General features: G+C 38.8%; 1 protein-coding gene across 1 annotated transcript in view; it reads right to left on the bottom strand.

Moving 5' to 3' along the window:
• Positions 1 to 7044: 7044 nt before the first annotated feature.
• Positions 7045 to 20127, bottom strand: part of DAPP1 (dual adaptor of phosphotyrosine and 3-phosphoinositides) — a 90704-nt gene continuing 77621 nt past the window's right edge. Inside the window, exons 5-9 of the mRNA XM_006893110.1 lie at positions 19067 to 19114; positions 17703 to 17765; positions 12516 to 12601; positions 8404 to 8491; positions 7045 to 7113 (exon numbers count right to left, since the gene is read on the bottom strand). Coding sequence (XP_006893172.1) covers positions 7045 to 7113; positions 8404 to 8491; positions 12516 to 12601; positions 17703 to 17765; positions 19067 to 19114 — 354 coding nt within the window. The remainder of the gene's footprint in view (positions 7114 to 8403; positions 8492 to 12515; positions 12602 to 17702; positions 17766 to 19066; positions 19115 to 20127) is intronic.

Below are 20127 nucleotides of genomic sequence, written 5' to 3'. Positions count from 1 at the left end.
CAGTCATCATATCAATAATTTTAGTTGAGTATATTCCTCTCCTTTGACAGCCTTTGCAAGCACGATGTCCCTCTCCAAGGAATAGCCTTTTCTAGAAACATGACCAAAGAATGTGAGATGAAGCTTTGCTATTTTGCCTAAAAGGAGCACTCTGGCTGTACCTTATCCAAGATTTATCTATTTGTTTTCTTGGTAGTCTGTGGTGTATTCAAGATTCTTCTCCAATGCTACAGTTCAAAGGCATCAATTCTGTCATCCTTATTCATTGTTCAGCTCTCAGATGCACAGATAGTGTATTAAAAGACCATGGCCTGAATCAAACACACCTTGGTCCTCAAACTGACATCATAGCTCCTCAAAAATAATGGAGAGGTCCTGGACTGCCCACTTTCCCAGTGCAATATGTCTCTTACATACTGACTGCTGGTACTTAGAGTGAATCCAATTACAATGAAGACATTGACGGTTTCAGTCTTTTCTCCATTGATCATGATGTCACCTATTGGTCTAGTGGTGATAATTTTTGTTTTCTTGACCTTGAGTTATAATCCATATTGAAGGCTGCAGTATTTGATCTTCTGAAAGAAGTATGTTAAGTCCTTATTTTCAGCAAGAAAGTTGTATCATCTGCATAGCATAGGTTATTGAGTCTTCCTTTGATCCTGATGCCATATTTTTCTTCATAGAGTCCAAGTTCTTAACTGCTCAGCATACAGATTTAAAAGGTATGGAGAAAGGATACAACCCTGACACATACCTTCCTTAATTTTAAGCCATGTCATTTACCTTGCTCTCTTGGCACAGCAGTCTCTTGGTCTAGGTATAGGTTTTGCATACACACAATTAAATATTCTGGGACTTCCATTATTCTCAGTATTAACCATTATGTGTTATGATTCACACAAATACCTAGCATCGTGAATAAGGAACAAATAGACATTGTTCTGGTATTCTTTGCTTTTAGCCAGGATCCCTCTGACATCAGCAGTAATAACCCTGGTACATCTTCTAACTCCCACTTGAACTTCTGGCCATTTATTACACAATATCATTGACCTTGTTGTTATAATCTGTTAAGCTGAATATGACTAATAGTGTGACCCTACAAATAACCTCTGTGAGCCCTGTCCTGTGCCATCCTCAACATCCACTGACATGCTCAAGTCCATTGCTACAGTCATAGCACAACCCACCTGGTTGAAGGTCTTCCTCTCTTTTGCCAACACTCTCTTTCCCAAGCACAGTGTCCCTCTCCAAGGAATGACGTGTCACATGCCCAAACTATGTGAGACAAAGCTTTGTCATCTTTGCCTCTAAGGAGCACTCTGGCTGAATCCTCTCCAAAACATATCTGTTCTTCTAGTCGTCCATGGGATAATCAGCACTCTCCTCCAGTACCAAATTCAAAGGCATCAATTCTTGTTACCGTGGTCATTGTCCAGCTCTCAAATTTTTGGCCTTAGAACTATGTAAATGTTAGTTAAATCACAATTAAAATAAAACTATTTTTTTAAAAAAACTCAATTTTTGGCCTTAGAACTATGTAAATGTTAGTTAAATCACAATTAAAATAAAACTTCTTTAAAGGTGTTTGTGGATCACCAAGGGAATTATGGCTCCCTTGTAAGCTGTCACCATACAAATAGGTTTGTAAAATGCTAAAGTGGGGTTGATTGGTTTTATCATCCTACCAGACTAAAAGAGCTTTTCCAAAGGTAGAAAATGGGTATCTTACTGCCATCCAGAAAGAGGTAAGAGTTGAGTGGATCTTTGGACTCCTTTGCTGAACATCTTTGATGAAGGACATAGTTGTCACACTGCAGATGTTGAGATAGTGAGACAGAGCCAAGCAGTAGTGGTGAAACAAGGGCAACAAAGACAGATTGGCACACAGAGCTGTGGGTGTCACGGCCCAGGGAGCAAGGAATCTGATTAAGGCAGAAATCTGATTGGCAGAGCGAATGCCTTTGAAAATTGTTCAAGGAGCTAGGTTTCACAACTCATAGAGCTAGGGATGAGCTCTTTGGTTTTTGTTGTTTTTTTTATGCAAATAAACTTTCATTTTTATTTCCCTTTGTTTTTTCCTCTCATATCTTCTACTGTATTTTTTTTTAATATTGTGCTTTTTAAATTAAAGTTTACAGAAAGGATGGGTTTTCATTCATTCATCAATACATATTTTCTTCCTGCCCCCTCTCCAATTAGCTTTGTAATGCATGTCACGTTCCAGATGAGTAACTGTCAATTGCATACAACGTCTCATCATCCATTCCTTTCATATAGTCCTTTTCATCTTCTACTCCAATGTAATGTTCATTATCCATACTTTTCCTGCTCTCCCCTCCCCCATGTCTGTCCTACTTTTATAACAGTGATAGTAGGCAGTATTTGTCCTTTTGTGACTGATATATTTCACTCAGCAGGGATGAGCTCTTTTAAGGTTAGGCTTTGCAGAGTGGGCTGCTGCTAGACAATTGTAGCAGCAAAATTCAGGTTCGTAGCACTTACCCAAGCAATGCAGAGGACAAGGCCATGGGAGGGGCCTAGAGAGGTTTACATCTTCAGACAGGACTGCAAAGAGGCTGCCCCAACTGAAGAACTGCATCCAGGGATTTTCTTGATCCTGAATTGTAACCTGTTATTTCTCTAATAAACCCTATTGAGTTCTATTGAGTTGGATGTGTCTATTTTAATGGATTAACAGACCCAGTGAGAAGCAGTTGAGTGCCAGGGAAGGGAATGTTGGTTTCAAAACTGACAGGGAAGACTTACTGTTTGAGATGGTAAAGGGCTGAACATGTCTTACCCCATAGAAATTGGCTTTTGGATATTGATGTTAATGGGTATTTCTCCCCTTTATGAATTTAGAGGTGGTCAGAAGTCACTGCACTCTAGCTCTGTGCTCATGTAATTTTTGGTTAGATTCCATAGTAAAAGAGTTGTGCAGAAAATGTCAAAGGGCAGCTCAAGAAAACAAAGGACAGTGTGTAAACATCTGGAGTCAGAGAATAAAAAAGGAAGGAATTCACTCTGCCTTTATTAAGCTGAATGAACTGAAAAACAAATTAAGCCTTGAGTTGCAATGCTGAGAGAGATGCTATGGGCAAAACCTCGCATGACCTAAGAAGCATCAAAAGAATACTGAAGGATTAAAGAGTCACTGTATCAAAAAGAATTGGTCTGCATTGAAAAAACTCAGGAAATACCATGTGAACAAGAACCAATGGTAATGAAGGAAGAAGTTTAAACTTTACTGAAGGCATTGACAAAAAAATAAAGCCCCAGGAATCATTGGGATACCAATTGACATTTTTCAACTAACAGATGTAGCCCTGGACATGCTCACCAATCTTTGACAGGAAATTTGGAGGATAGCTGCCTGGTTAATTGACCGGAATAGTTTATTTACATTCCCAAGAAAGGTAGTCCGACAGAATGTGGAAATTATAAAAAATTATCATGTGCAAACAAGTTACTGCTGAGAGAAATACCTTAGTCACAAAAGGAGAAATACTGCACAATACCTACCACTTTGTTTTCTTTTCTTGTGTATCATCGAATCCGATCCAACTGGCACAGGAGGAGATTGCCCCTCCTCCAGCAGAGCATCTGGTTGCAAAACGCCACTTTTATAAAATAGGTCTGATGTGGTGTGTTGGGGACAGAATAGGAAAAGAGTGGATAGATAATGAACACTGCATTGGAACAGATGAGGGCAAGAATGGTCTGTCTCTGACACACCTACCCTCATTACTCAAGTCACTACATCAATCCATCTCATTGTTTCTCTCCCTCTCTTTCACTGTCCCTCCACCCTAGGTATTATATGTTTGACAACAATGTGGAACAAAAAGTGCATTGCCAAGTGGACTGCTTGGAAAGGTGGAAGGTCAGCTAAAGAGAGGTAGACTTCAAACAAAGTGGATTGACAATGAGTCTGCAGCAATAGGCTCAAGTGTGAGATGGAAAGCTGACACAGGATAGGGCAGGGTATAGATATGCTGGTTATAGGGTTGTATGAGTCATTATTTCTTGATGACACCTAACAACATGTAGTTCTTACAACTTCTGTTACAGTATTTTTCTTATTTTGTTCTGTACACTGCCATGTAATCGTTTGTAGTCTTCTTCAACTAAAACTTATTTTGAAGCTTTGTATTCGACGTTAGGGACAGAATTGCTACCTGGTCAATCCCTGTCTCTCTCCTTCTCCCTCTCCCTCTCCCCTCTGCCCCCCTTCTTCCTATGGGAGATGACTAAAAGCAAGATTTCTCAGGAAATAGGAAAGGGGAGTCAAGGACAAATGCATCAAGGTGAAGAAGCCCCTTGTTTAGAAATGCAAGAGATCTCCTTTCTCCAAACCCCATCCAATCTCAGAGATTCCTAGGGGAGGCTAGGCTACCAGTCTCAGGAGACTGGGAGCCAGTAAATAGCAGGACCCATTTTCTCTTCCCCTGGCAGCATGCCTTAAGGTTTGGGTTCACTCCTTACTTTCCAAGAGGTATTTCTCCTACTTTTCTCTTTAACTCTTCCACATGGCCTTTCACCAACCGTATCTCCTTTGCATTACCTTAATGAAACTTTTTCACTTATTTTGATAAAATACCTCTGTGTATACATCTATTCACTTATTTACAGTCACCACAGCTCACCTCCTCAAGGGAAATATTAGCAAGTGGTGAGGAGATAAAAAAAGAACTCTAGTTTTAGTACATTTTGTTTCACCCATGCTCTGGTGGTGGAGTCTGTAGAGAGTTGCATATAGGGAGTTGCAACTATGAATCAACTATGGGTCAGTGTTTGCTGGCATTGAGTGAGTTTGAGTTTATTTATTAATCCATTGCATGCATTTTAAGATACAGATATTAAAATATGTTTTAATGGTAAAAATCATGTTCTTAACAGAACTAAATATTATAAATAAACATCATACATTTGACAAATAGTATAGCAATTACTCCTACACAAACACCGTGAGTTCTAAGAAAACAGCATAAAAGCTTACATCTCAGTGAGAATTCATTTGTAACTTCTTGCTTTGAAAATTTGACACTATGTTTTATAACTTGAAGTTGGCTTTATGCAAAAGAACCTTCCAATATATTAGAAACTTTGTTGTAATGTGTAAACATGTAATTTCTAGCTGTTAGATGTTTATAATCAAAGAAACTTATTTTAGCATGGTCAGCTTTTGTATTGAAAGAGCAATGTTACTGAGCATTGCACCCTCATTAATCCCATGTCCCACCTTGCCTCCCTTCGAATCCCTATCTCAGTAAGACATTTTAATAAAAGCAACACAAAGGGCCGAACTAATTGTGAACTCTGGACACCAATACTCCTTTCTCCATGCCAATCTAGTTTGACAAATGTTACATAACATAAGTTGTATATTTTATCTAATTATACTTCCTCTAATATAACAGAAGTGACTCCGCAAGGTACAATGTGTTTAACCAATCTCAGGGAAAAATGATTCTTGCATGCCTTGGGCCAACACTGCAGTTAACTGAGGGGAGAGGACTGGGGTAACATATTCTTGAGAAATCTTCCATCTCTGAAGAAATGTCAGATGAAGATAACATAGTGCTTGTAAGTGTTGTATTATTCACTGTTGAGGGCACTGCTGATTCAGGCTCAGAGGTAGAAGTCTGGTCAATTACCTTATATACAGCCACTATCCATCTGTCACTAGAAGCTAGTGTGTTGCTGTGATGCTAAGAAGTTTCCAGCAGGATTTCCAGACCGAGACAGACTAGGAAGAAAGCCCTCGCAATCTAATTTTAAAGATCAGCCAGTGAAACTGTCTCACTGATTACAATGGTTCAATCTACAACCAGTCACAGGATACCAAAGATCAGTCAGCTGATCCTACCGAAGGGTCAGCATGGGGTCAAGATAAGTTAAGGGCCAAACCCTGGCTGGCTAGAAATATTATTACTGTTGTACCATTGAGTTGGAATTGACCCATAGCTGACCCTCCAGTGGGTTTTCAGAGGCAGTTAATCACATGGAAAGAGATTTCCCAAACATCTCTTACAGAGCAGCTGGTGGATTCAAACCATGTGCCTTCAGGATTGCAGTGCAGTTTCTTACTACTCAGCCACCAGAGCTCCCTACTATTAAATTGAGTCATCTGCTACTTCATTATCCACTTTTCAACTCTCAGTCTTTAAAGCATTTCCTTCAAGATGGTTAGAAAAGTCGGTTTTTAAATCATACCTTCATTTATATTTTCCTACACAATTGAGCTCCCAGTTTAAGACAGGTTTGAAAGCAGAAATGGCATTAACTTCCCAAACAACATGCCTCTGGAAACCCTATGAACTTTGAGAAACGATGATAATTAAAGAAAGGCTTCAGGTCTTTTGTTCATAGGGTCATTATATGTCATTCTCAACTTGACAGCAATCGACAACAACAACAACACGATTGTCCAATGGATATTAAGTTCTTATGGAATAACTATTTACCAGAAAGAAGAGAAGAATCCACTAGATAGCCAAGTCTTTAAGAAAGATAAAATAAATAATGCAAACATATTTCAACTTTTGGAAACTGCTTTTGTTTTTGAGGAGAAGAAAAAAGCAAAAACCCACGCACACACTCCCTAAGAATTGTTGACATTTACTAGTTTGATGTATTTTTTTCTGAAGAAACTATCTCAGCCTCAAGCATGCCACTGTATCTTTCTTTTTAGAGTGTAACTGTGATGTCAGATGAATTTGTCATAATACTGAGTGAAACTCCAAGCTACGAATGTTAACAAGCTTGGAAACCACATCCTGTACGTTCCGACACTGAGCACATCTCAAAGTGGTGCTTTCATTCGTTTCTATCAGAGCAATATTTGCATTGGAATTCTCAAGGAGATGGCAATATCTTGTAAGGACAGCAGTTTTCCATGAGTTGGCTATTGTGATAAATTCAGAAATGTCTCATTCAGCATCTGCTTAGTTTTTAAAGACAATTCCTTAGTCACCTTTCCTCTGAAGTCTGCTATTGACCATATGTCATGGAACATTCCACTCTGTCAGGAAAAGTCTAATTAAAGATGAATGACCGAGACCGGATTGTGCCATCCCCTTGACTTAGCTGTTTTCTTATTTGTGACTGTAAAAAAGCACAAACATGCATATTACTATATGTGCATATGACTTGACAACTGTAGCTGTTAACAAACATCAAATAAGACAACAATAAAGAAATCATGCAATTGAAAATAATGATGTTTTTTGTCAAGTTGGACAAGAACCATACCCAACCCTCCAGTGGGTTTTCAGAGGCAGTAAATCGCATGGGAGGAGACTGCCCATCTTTCTCCCTCACAGGAGAGGATGGATTTGAATCACATACCCTTGTGTTGGCAGCGCAGTTCCTTACCATTAAACCACCAGAGCTCCCTAACTATCATGGACATTCCCCTAAATTAATTTTACACCTTGTACTTTTATCTGGAGAAACATTGCAAAGTGGTTGCTAAAAATATTTACTAATTAGAGATTTACCGAAGAGGTATGGTACACCCATAAAACATAATACTTATTCAATTAATCAAAATGAGGATGTAGCTACATTTTTAATAGGAAATGATGTTCACAGGACACTATGTAGAGAATCATTAAATTGTAATTTTAGTATATGTGCTGCCAAAGCAAGCACTAAATTTTGCTTTTAAATATATATTTTCAGGGAGAAATCTCTGAAAGTATTTGCCATTGAGTTATTTTTAATTTTTTTATAAACATCACATATTTATTAATACATGTCATTATAAAATTGGAAGAATAATTCATTTATCTTTGAGCAAAGGTTTCATGTGGCGAAATACATCCTCACTGAATATCAAATACATTAAAACTAATAAAGAGTATAATTATTTCAAATTAAAACTGGAAAAACAATGAAAGCAAACACCCAAATACTTGCCAAAATTTTCAGTTTTGAGAGAGCACTAATACATTATGTAATTTGATAAAAATAAATAGTTGACTGGACATTGTAGTTAATCACATTCATCAATGATAATATTGTAAAAGAAAATATTTGTGAATGATTGTATGGAAAAAATATTAATTATAAGCTTCCATTCTAATAAAAAAATAATTAGAAGGAAATTATTTTACTTTTAAGAACATCAAGGATTTCCAGATGGTATTTAAAGGAAATTTTAATAAACTTTAAGACCAAGTTGGTGGTTAATAATCAATTATACTAGCAAGCAAGGGACCTCTAGTGGCTAACTGGTAAGGAGTTTTACTACCAACACAAAGGCTTGTTCAAATTCTGGAACAGCAGGCCTCTTTCTGTACAAACATGTTTGTTACATGTGGATTGCCATGAGTTAAAATCAACTCCAGGCTAACAAACAGAAATAGACATCTAGGAGATGTAATAACTCACCAATTTCCAGCGCAATATCTTGATCCACTCATCAGCTTCTACTCCTGTCTTTGCACAGAGATAAAATGTCCGGAATGGAAATACTAAACTGATAAAAGAAATAGTGTAAGATAATCTAGATAGCTAGTTTTTATGTTCAGTTGATCAAACATTTCCTCAAGTATTGTGGAGAGAAGGGGCAGAATTAATAAAAGGCCTGAGAAAGCCATTTAATGAACTTGATATATGAATCTACCCCTGTCAGCAAACTTTACAATGGTGAGGAAATTGTTGTTGTGTGTCATCAAATCGCTTGTGACTCGTAGTGACCCTATTTTTAAGAGCCCTGAACTCTGCTCTGTCCCATGCCAACCTTATTGTCTGACACACTTAACCCCAGTACCGCAGTTACTGAATCGATCCATCTCATCAAGGGTCTTCCTCTCTTGCACCGTCCCTCTACCCTCCCAAACATAATGTCCTTCTCCAAGAACAGGTCCCTCCTTGTAACATGGCCAAAGTATGTCAAAGCTTCAGAAATCTTGCTGCCAAGGAGCAGCCCAGTTTCACCTTCTCCAGGATGATCCTTTTTGTTCTCCTAGCAGTCCATGGTATAGTCAACACTCTTTTCCAGCACAACAGCTTAAAAGCATAAATTCTTTCTATCATCCCTAGTCATTGTCCAGCTCCCTGACACATAGCAAACAACTGTGAAGACTATGACCTGGATCAGGTGCACCTTAGTCTCCAACCTGATGTCATTGCTTTTCAGTATTCTGGAGGGGTTCCTGAGAGCTGACTTTCCCAATGCAATCATCTCTTAATTTTCTGGCTGCAGATACCAAGAATGTTGATTGTGGAGTCAAGTAAACTAAAATTGTTAACAATCTCAATCTCTTCACCATCCATAATGATGCTGCTGATTTTCCCATTGGCAAGAATCTTTGTTTTCTTGATGTTGAGCTTCAATCCTTATTGAAGTCTGCAGTCCTTGACCTTGAGCAACAAGTGCTTCAGGTCCTCCTCAGTTTCAGCAAGCAGGGTTGTGTCATTTGCATAACGCACATTGTTGATGAATGTTCCTCCAATCCTGATGCCACATTCCTCCTCAAACAGCCCAGCGTCCAAGATCATCTGTTCTGCATACAGGTCGAAAATGTATGGAGACAGAATACATCCCTGGCGGACACCCTTCCTGATTTTTGAACCATGCAGTGTCTCCTTCCTCTGTTCTGAATACCGCCTCCTGCTTCAAATGTAGGTTTCACATAGGCACAATCAAGTGTTCTGGGATTCCCATTCTTCACAGAGTCAGCCACAGTTTGTTATGATCCACAGTCAAATGCCTTTGCATAATCAATGAAACACAGATTCCTTTTGTACTCCCTGCTTTCAGTTAAGATCCATCTTAGCCACAATGTCCCTAGTACCACGACCCCATCTAAACCCAGCCTGCACATCTAGTAGTTCTCTGTTGATGTGTTGTCCCAGTCGTTTTTGTATAATTTTCAGCAGAATCTGGCTTGCATGTAATATTAATATTGTTTGATAATTTCCACTCTGTCTGGTCACCTTTCTTTGGAATGGGAACAAATATCAATCTCTTCCAGTCAATTAGCCAGCTGGCTGTCCTCCAGATTTCTTGGCATAACTTAGTGAGTACATCCAGGGCAGCATCTGTTTGTTGAAATATGTCAAATGGTATGCCATCAACTCCTGGAGCCATGATTTTTTGCTAATTCTTTTAGGGCAGCTTGAACTTCTTCCTTCATCACCACAGTCTCTTGTTCATACATTGTTTCAAGAAATTTTTCTGTGTCAGCCAATTCCTTCTGGTACAGTGACTCTGTGCCCTCCTTCTATCTTCTTTTAAGGCTTCTTGGATCAGTTAACATTCTGCCCAAAGCATCCTTAAGTATTGACACTTGTAGTCTGAATTTTTTTTTTCTCAATTCCTTCGGCTTAAAAAATGCTGAGTGAGTTCGGCCCTCGTGATTTTCTAACTGCAGGCCTTTCCACATTTCTTTATAATACCTTGCTTTGTCTTCCTGAGCTGCCCTTTGAAATTTTCTGTTCAGCTCCTTAATTTACTGATTTCTTCCTTTAGCTTTGGCTTCTCAGCACTCTAATGCAATATTCAGAGTCTCATCTGATACCCATTTTGGTCTTTTCTTCCTCTTCTGCCTTGTAACAACCTTTTGCATTCTTCATGGACAATATTCTTGATATACTCCCACAGCTCATTTGGTTTTCGCTCATTTATGCTCAAGGCCTCAAAGCTGTTCCTGAAATGGTTTTGAAATTCAAGTGGAATAGATGTAAGGTCAAATTTTGGTTGCTGTGGATTTTATTTTCTTCAGCTTCAGACTTGAACTTGCATATAAGTAGTTGGCGGTCAGTTCCACATCAGCACCTGGCCTGGTTTTCACAGCTGGTATTGAGCTTCTCCAGCGATTCTTTCCACAGATATAATCAATTTGATTCCTTTGCGTACCATCAGGTGAAACCCATGTGTATAGCCTGCATTTGGGTTTTCCATAAAAGGTATTTTCAATGAAAAATCATTGAATGTGCAGAATTCTATCATTCTATCTCCAGCTTCATTTCGGTCACCAAGTCCATGTTTTCCAACTACTGATCCTTCTTCCCTGTTCCTACCTTTTTCATTCCATCATACCATCCATTATTATCAGTGCATTTTGATTGCATGTTTGATTGATTGTTTTTTTTTACTTCAAAAGTTAGTAGTAATCTTCTATTTTCTTCTCTTTGGCTCTAGTTGTTGGTACATATATTTGAATGACAGTGATATTCACTGGACTTCCTTGTATGTGTATGGATATTATCCCTCACTCACTACATTGTATTACATAATGGATCTAGAAATGACTTTTTTAATTATGAAAGCAACCCCATTTTTTTCTCACCATTTCATCCCCGGCATAGTAGATCATGTGATCATCTGATTCAAAACGTCCCGTGCCAAGCCACCTCACTTTGCTAATACCTAATATGTCAATGGAAGGAGGAGTGGCGTCCACTTCCATAATAGCTTGCCTCCAGAAACCCTATGAACCTGGAGAGAGGATGAAAGGCACCCAAGCGTCAAGAACTCTCCTTCATAGGGTCGCTATGAGTTGCCTGCAACTCGACGGCATTTAACAACAACAACAACAACAACAACATGTCAATATTTATGCATTCCGTTTCTGTCTTAATGTCCAATTTTCGTACATTCATGCTTCTTACATTCCACATTCCAATCACTAGTGTCTGCTTACAGCTATTCCTCTTTCTTTGTGTTTCCATATCTGAGCTCTCAGCCTCAACTGCCATTTCTGCTAGTTAAGTGTACTCTATTGTACATAGGGTTTTCAAAGTCCTGTTATTTCAGAAGTGGATGGCCAGTCCTTCTTCCTAGTCTATCTTAAATTTTGTTTATTTTTTAATAATAGCATCGGAGAGACAAGCATTTTACAGAAAGGAGCAGATGAAAGACATTTGTCCAATCTGTGAAATGACTGATAGATTCAGTGTTGCTACCCATCCTTGCCACATGTCTTGACCCACCCCTTTCCCTGCTCCACCAGCATCCCTTTCCACTTCCTCCTACCCCATTCAACACCTCTCTCCCCTTTTCCAGCTCTTCATATGATGGCTTAAGTCTCAAGCCATCGAGGCTTCTGTGATTCCAAACACCTCATGCTGCTTTCATATTATTCTCTGATGAGACTTCAAAGAAGAAAAATACCATGTCCAAGGCAGCTTGGCACCCTCTAGATTCTTTAATTGGTCCAGTATTTTGGTTGAATACATGACTCATGTATTTATTCAGCTGATCTCTCAAATGATTTAGATAGCCTTTGCTTTGATTAAAAAATAAGAAAAACAAAAAGAGCGTTTGCTGAAGAACTCATTTGTGTTAACCAGTTTCTATGGTGGTAACCTTGACTTTTACCTTTTAAAAACTATGATTTTAATGAAAATTTACAAAAAAGTTGGATTTTCATTCATTCATTGTTGTCATTTTCCTCCTTAGCCCCCACCTTCCTCTAGTCCAGTTCACTTAAAAAAAATTTATTGTTTCATTGACTTTCATTTTTAAAAACACTCCATCTTTAAGAGTAACTTACCAAAAGCAGTTTACTTTTTCCTGTGAGTAATCAAATTGTACAGCTGAACATTCTGTCAAGTCTAGGATTCGAATTGGTTCTGGTGACTTTATTTAAATAGAAAAACAAAACAAAACAAATTAGGTTAGTGTAACATGAACACACCCAAAAATCTATCCATAACTATTTGCCTAACAAGTCTTCCAGTGTGTCAAACTGCCAATTCTCCTTTCACTAAGAGGGCTAAAAACAGAGAAGTCTTACACAGGGAATTCATATGCCATGTTTGAAAATCACCTGTAACCTCTGATATAGAATGTGTTAGGCTACTAACTGAAAGGTCAGTGATTCAAATCCACCAGGTACTTTATTGTTTTTATGTGCAGTGAGTGAGTCAGAACCAACTCATAGCTGACCTTCCAGTGAGTTTTCAGAGGCAGCAAATCTCACAGGAGGAGACTGCCCACTTTTATGTTGAAGAACAACTACTAGATTTGAACTGTGTGCCTCTGGGATTGTAGCACAGGTTCTTACCACTAGGGCATTTTTGTGGTAGAAAGATGAAACAATTTGTTCTGGATAAGACTTCCAGCATAGGAAACTTGATAAAAGAAGCACCCTGACTATGAATAGGCTCAAGGCAATGGGTTTTATTGTTTTTTTCAAAGCAGTCAATATTAAAAAGAGGTTGTCTCTATCCGTTGACATATGGTGAATGAGTTTTAAAACATGGATTGGAGCAATATTTTGGTTTTCATTTTTATAAACTACTCACTTAGAAATTATATATTGGGAAAGTGAGAGAAATAAAATCATCTCAGAAATGGACATGAGAAATTTATTATATTTTTGTTGTTATAGTCTAGAATATATACAACAGAACATACACCAACTCAATAATTTCTACATGTCCAATTGAGTGGCACTGATTGCATTCTTCAAGTTGTACAATCATTCTTACCCTTCTTTTCAGATTGCTCTTCTCCGATTAACATAGATTAGGTGTCTCCTACATTTCCTGTATACTCATTCAAATTATTGGCAATTTGATTGCATATAGTTAGTTCTGTTGTTGTTGTTGTTATGTGCTGTCGAGTTGCTTGCGACTCATAGCGACCCTATGTATAACAGCCCTAAACCTTGCTCTATCCTGTGCCAATCGCACCGCCTCTGACACACTCATCCTGATTACCCCAGTCACTGAATCAATCCACCTCATAGAGGGTCTTCCCCTCCTATGCCATCCTTCCATCCTCCCAAGCATGATGTCCCTCTCCAAGGACCTCTCCCTCCTTACAACATGTCCAGAGTATGTCAGACGAAGCCTCAGAATCCTTGCCTCCAAGGAGCAGCCTGTTTTAACCCTCTCCAGGATGAATCTGTTTTCTTGGCAGTCCATGGTATATTCAATACTCTTTTCCAGCACCACAGCTCAAAGGCATCAATTCTCCTTCTATCCTCCTCATTGTCCAACTCTCTGATGCATAACAAGTGTTTGCAAAGACCATAGCCTGTATCAGACACACCTTGGTCTCCAGAGTGACACCATTGCTCTTTAGTACCTTGGAGAGGTCCCTAACAGCAGACTTTCCCATCACAATACGTTTTTTTATTTCCTGACTGCTGGTGCCAAGAGTGTTGACCATGGAGCCAAGCAAACTAAAGTTGTTAAAAATCTCAATCTCTTCTAGAAGAGTATATAATGGCCAAGGTAGACTGTGATATAGTAGATATAATGTTCAAAATGGCTTTTCTAGGTCATTGCCCTTGACTTTGCCATATGGTTAGGCAGGAACATACAAATAGAATGTGTTAGTCTATCCAGCAGGGATTGGCTAGTTTCACCATCCCAACAGGTTTAAATTGAGTAAGTTCAGCATCAGGTCTTTGAGAATATCACTAACAGCAATAAAGAAGCTGCAGCATGCATCATAAGCTGCCTGAGATTCCTGTGTCAGTCAGGCCAGAGCCTATAGGAGAACATCAGCAGCTACAGCTAGAACTAGAGATCCAATGTGAGACGGAGCTGACCTTGGATCAGCTACCCCACCGAACAAAAGCTAAGAGCCTTCAACAGACTTGCTGTAGGACTTGGGGAAGAAATGCCATAGTTGGTATGACTAAGCAAGCTTTGCAACAGTAACCAAAAGCAACAAGGGTGAAAGGCCTGTGAGAACACTTCAGAAGCTGTCTTGATTGAGAAACTATATCCTGTTGCCAACGTGAGTTGTAACCTGCTGGCTTCGCTAATAAACCACATAACTGTGAATATGGTGCTGTGAGGTCTGTGTAGCAACTGCAATGGAGTTTGGACCCAGTGGAGAAGTAGAGCCATTGGGATTAGTAAAAGGAGGTGTGGGAACATGGAGGAGTGTCTGACCTCATGGGAACTGGTTTTGTGTTATGAATGCTTATGATGGGGCTGTTTCCCCTTGTGGAATTATAAGAGGTCAGATTTTGCCAGCCTCTTGCTGCTCTTGCTCTTTTTACACAGATAATCATTAGTTAAAATAAACACTACTGTTTGATTTTAAGACTTTAGGGCATATTTTCTTTATTTTTTATAAGTTTTTTAAAAAAAATTATCCATTCATTGTTGCACTTTTTCTTCCCTCACCCTCTATGCTCTACCCCAGTCCACCTTGCAATGTGGCCCTTGTTCCATACTGTTGTTATACATATAATACTTAATCATATATTCCTTTTGGGTCCTTCTTTCCCTCATCTGTTCCAATGTAGTGTCCATTATCTATCCACTCTTTTTCTAGCTGAAGGGGTCGTGGTACTAGAGATATTGTAGCTGATGTTAGATGGATCTTGGCTGAAAGCAGGGAATACCAGAGGAATGTCTATCTGTGTTTCATTGACTATGCAAAGGCATTTGACTGTGTAGATCATAACAAACTGTGGCTGACTCTGAGAAGAATGGGAATCCCAGAACACTTGATTGTTCTAATGCGAAACTTATACTTGGACCAGGAGGCAGTCGTCAGAACAGAGCAAGGGAACACTGCATGGTTCAAAATTGGGAAGGGCGTACGCCAGGGATGCGTCCTATCTTCATACCTTTTCAACCTATATGCAGAACAGATTATCCGGGAGGCTGGGCTCTATGAGGAGAAATGTGGGGTCAAGATTGGTGGACGATTTATCAACAATCTGCGTTATGCGGATGACACAACCCTGCTTGCTGAAACTGAGGAGGACCTGAAGCGCCTGCTGCAGAGTGTCAAGGACTGCAGCCTACAATATGGATTGAGGCTCAATGTCAAGAAGACAAAGATTCTCACCACTGGACCGATTGGCAGCATCAGGATGGATGGTGAAGAGATTGAGATTGTACACAGCTTTAGTTTGCTTGGCTCCATAGTCAACAGTCTTGGCACCAGCAGCCAGGAAATTAAAAGGCGCATTGCCATGGGAAAGTCTGCTGTTAGGGACCTCTCCAAAGTGCTGAAGAGCAATGGTATCTCTTTGGAGACTAAGGTGCGTCTGATACAGGCCATGGTTTTTGCAATCACTTGTTATGCATCGGAGAGTTGGACAATGACCAAGGAGGATAGAAGGAGAATTGATGCCTTTGAGCTGTGGTGCTGGAGAAGAGTATTGAGAATACCATGGACTGCTAGGAAAACAAACAGATTTGTCCTGGAAAGGGTTAAACCGGGTGGCTCCTTGAAGGCAAGGATTCTGAGGCTCCATCTAACATACTTTGGACATGTTGTGAGGAAAGACTGGTCCTTAGAGAGGGACATCATGCTTGGGAGGGTGGAAGGACAGTGCAGGAGAGGAAGGCCCTCTATGAGGTGGATTGATTCAGTGACTGGCATAATTGGGATGGGAGTGTCAGAGACAGTGCGATTGGCACAGGACAGAGTGGAGTTTAGGGCTGTTGTACATAGGGTCGCTATGAGTCGCAGGCGACTCGACGGCACATAACAACAACAACAACAACAACAACAACAACAATAGTTTCAGGTGCCAAGAGTGTCGATTGTGGAGCCAAGCAAACTAAAGCTGTTTACAATCTCAATCTCTTCACCATCCATCACGATGCTGCCATTCAGCCCAATGATGAGAATCTTGGCACCAGTAGCCAGGAAAATAAAAGATGTATTGTGTTGGGGAACTGTACTGTCAGAGACTTCTCCTAAGTACTGAAGAGCAATGATGTCGGTCTGGAGACTAAGGTGTGCTTTATACAGGCCATGATCTTTGCAATCACTTGCTATGCTTCATAAAGCTGGACAATGACTAAAGATGGTAGAAGGAGACTTGATGCCTTTGAGCTGTGGTGTTGAAGAAGAGTATTAAATATATCATGGACTGCTAAAAAAATGAGCAGGTTCGTCCTATAGAAGCTTAAACCAGGCTGCTTCTTGGAGGCAAAGATTGTGAAGCTTCGTCTGACATACTTTGGAAATAGAGCAAGGTAGGATCAATCCTTGGAAAGAAATGTTATGCTTGGGAGGGTAGAGGGACAATGTAGGAGAGGAGGACCCTCTATGAGATGGATGATTCTGTGACTGTGGTAATGGAGGTATGTGTGTCAGAGACAGTAGGGTTGGCTCAGGACAGAGCAGGGTTTAGGGCTGTTGTACATAGGGTCATTATGATTCACAGGCGACTCAACGGCACATAACAATAACAACAACAATAACAACAATAGTTTCTGGTGTCATCCAGGCTCCATGCTCATAAAAATTCAATTCCATGAGAATCTGAAATTGTTTTCTGGCATTTTTTTTATCATGGTTCTTACGTAGAACCTCTGATCAAATTAATTAATAATGATAGTTGGGTACTATCCAGTTCTGGTCTCATAGCAAAGAGGGCAGTTGTTCATAAAGGCAATTTGCCCCACATTCCAGAAAATAAACAATTTTTTTTAAGACCTTGCAACAATTTTTTTTTAAATAAATGGGAAAATTGCCTCAGGGAGGCAATAAATTCTAGCAAGAAAACTATTCTATTATCCTAAATAGAATTATACTCTATGAAAGCCACAACATAGACAGTCCAAGAAAGCAATTTCTGGAATACTCATCAAAACAGGTTGGTTCATGTCAGGAATCAGGAATTCTCACTCCCAAGTATTTATTGTTTTTCTGGGGCCAGGAGTAGACATAAGAGATACTCAGCGATTCTTAAGGCAGATATTTCTTTGTTCCAGAGTGCTGATGTTTAAAGGGAAACTGTGTTTCTTACCATTTGGTCTTTGAAATATTTCAGTTCATTTCTGTGCAAAGTGAACCATCTTGTTTTCCAAGTCTGTGGGAAAAAATTAAAACAAAGAGACTTTAATTAAAACATACACACACACTGAAGAAAAGTAAACAGCATTTGAATGAAACAATATCCCTTTTTCTTAAAAAAAATACATGAGAGAAGTACATTAAGTCTCACACTGGCGCTATGGGCTGGTTCCAACTCGAAGGTACACAACAAAAACAATGAGCTCTAGTCAATCTTTGGAGGCTGATTATATGTTAGTCATTCCTCACACAACAACAGCAAATATTATTTCTGTTTTGCTAATAGAAAAGTTGAGGGTCAGGAATCTCAAATTACATAATATTCTAAACCATGTCTAAGGGTCCGATGGCATTTGCAGCAAAAACTAGTAGATGATTCTCAATAGCCATTGAAAGACAATGTCTTCTTTTTAATGTTCTCAGAATCCAAAAATACCCTGGACTGCTAACTGAAAAGTTAGAGTTTGGAGTCCACCCAGAAGTGCCTTAGAAGAAAATCCCGGCATCTACTTCCGAAATGTCACAGTCACCAAAAAATCTAGAGGACACAGGTCCACCTCCTAAGCAGATGGGGCCCCCGTGAGGCAGAATTGACTAATTTAATTCTAGGTAGTATTCTGCTCAATTAAGATAATCATTTAAAAATAAATATCGATGACTATGAATACAGCCCACCCTCAAGGAGCACAAATGACTGAGCTAAAGCAAATACTATACTCAAGCAAGTACTCGTGAGTGAAGGTACTTTGACTTTTAAAATAATGTGACTTTTTAAAATAAGACTGGGCAAATTCCATGAAGGCTTTTCTAATATACTGAAATAAAATAAGTAAGTTTAAAGGTATACTGTATATGGCAAACAGTTGGATACTGTGAATCAGTAAAATTGAAACTGATTTTTCTTTGAAATATTATTAAAGTTTAAATTTGATAAACGGTTTGTGATGATTTTAGTCTACTTTGTAGATAAACAATTTATGACTGACTTCGTAGTTGTAAGAAACAAATGTTTTAAAATTAATGTGCTACTTTCATCCTTAATTTGTCTGTTAAATGGTTTATGTTTTCTTGAGTATAAATTGTAGATTGTTATGAGATTTTGGAACAAGAACTGCCATTTTCTTGAATTTTGAGGTTATTCATGAATTTGAGGTAATTATTCATGAAGATGAGTGCTCCAAACAGGTAAATATCATGGAGTTAAATGAATAGGTTATTTTCCTGTTTGTTTGGGTTTGTTTTTTTTTTTTAAGAAAAGATCAGTGTTAAAACTAGAGAACTCAATTCTTTCTCTTCATGGCTATTAAGCTTCCTTACCTTAACCAAGCCCCCCTGTTTGGTGAGGTACCCTTCTTTGGTGCCCAGCTGAAAAAAAAAAAAAAAAGTATGGAGTGAAGCTTATCACAATATTAGTTTTATCTTTTCATTTCTATCTAATGTTAAAATGAAAAACAAGTTTGCCTTTGATTTTTACATGAATACCTTTCATTCTTCATCATGACACATAAAAGTCCTCCATGAACCATGACTGACAGACTTTTCAGATTGGGTATTTGGCATACTTCTGTAGCAACAGGTAAAAATAGAAAACCTCTCAACTAACACCAACAATTTACAAATAAACCACATAATACTAAAAAATTAGTTTTTGCAGAGTGTATTTCTGTGTGTGTGTGTGTGTGTGTGTGTGTGTGTGTGTGTGTGTGTGTGTGTGAAATACAGCTGTTTGGATTATCGTGTGGCATGATACATGAAGTAGCACATACACGCATATACATATACCTGTGTGCACGGCTGTAGTCAATATTTTTGGCAAATTGTGGATTAAGGAAAGTAATTTCTTTAGCTTGGACCCCACAGAGTCTGTATTATGCTAACTAGCTTCATAAAATTTTAACAGGGATTTTTAGACACTGAATTTCTAATATTTATTACAGAACTCCATTTTTCGCATATTTAAAAAAAATATTCATTTATATTGGTTTCGATACAAAATTAATACACATTGTGTTTCACACTTTCCATCATTTGCATTGTGTTTCATACATTGTACTTTATAAAATTAATCACCATTGAACTACGTCCACCATTACCCCATCTTTTCGGGTCCACCCTTGATCTTTCCCATTTCTTTTACCTTTTCCTTCCTCCCACCAAATTGTGCAACCCTGTGATTTCCCCACCCATTCTTATCCCTCTCCTCCCATCCCTTCCCACCTTGGACAGTTGAATTTTATTATACAAAGCCAATCAGCATAATACAGACTCTGTGAGGTCCACAGCTAAAGAAATTGTTGTTGCTATGTGCTGTTGAGTTGCTTGTGCCTCATAGTGACCCTATATACAAGAGCCCTAAGCCCTGCTCTATTCTGTGCCAA

Source organism: Elephantulus edwardii, unplaced genomic scaffold (assembly GCF_000299155.1).
Source record: "Elephantulus edwardii isolate Elephantulus edwardi_28Jun2011 unplaced genomic scaffold, EleEdw1.0 scaffold00122, whole genome shotgun sequence".
Lineage (NCBI taxonomy): Eukaryota > Metazoa > Chordata > Mammalia > Macroscelidea > Macroscelididae > Elephantulus > Elephantulus edwardii.
The sequence above is the reverse complement of the archived record's forward strand: the minus strand, read 5'-3'. Positions and strand labels throughout refer to the sequence as shown.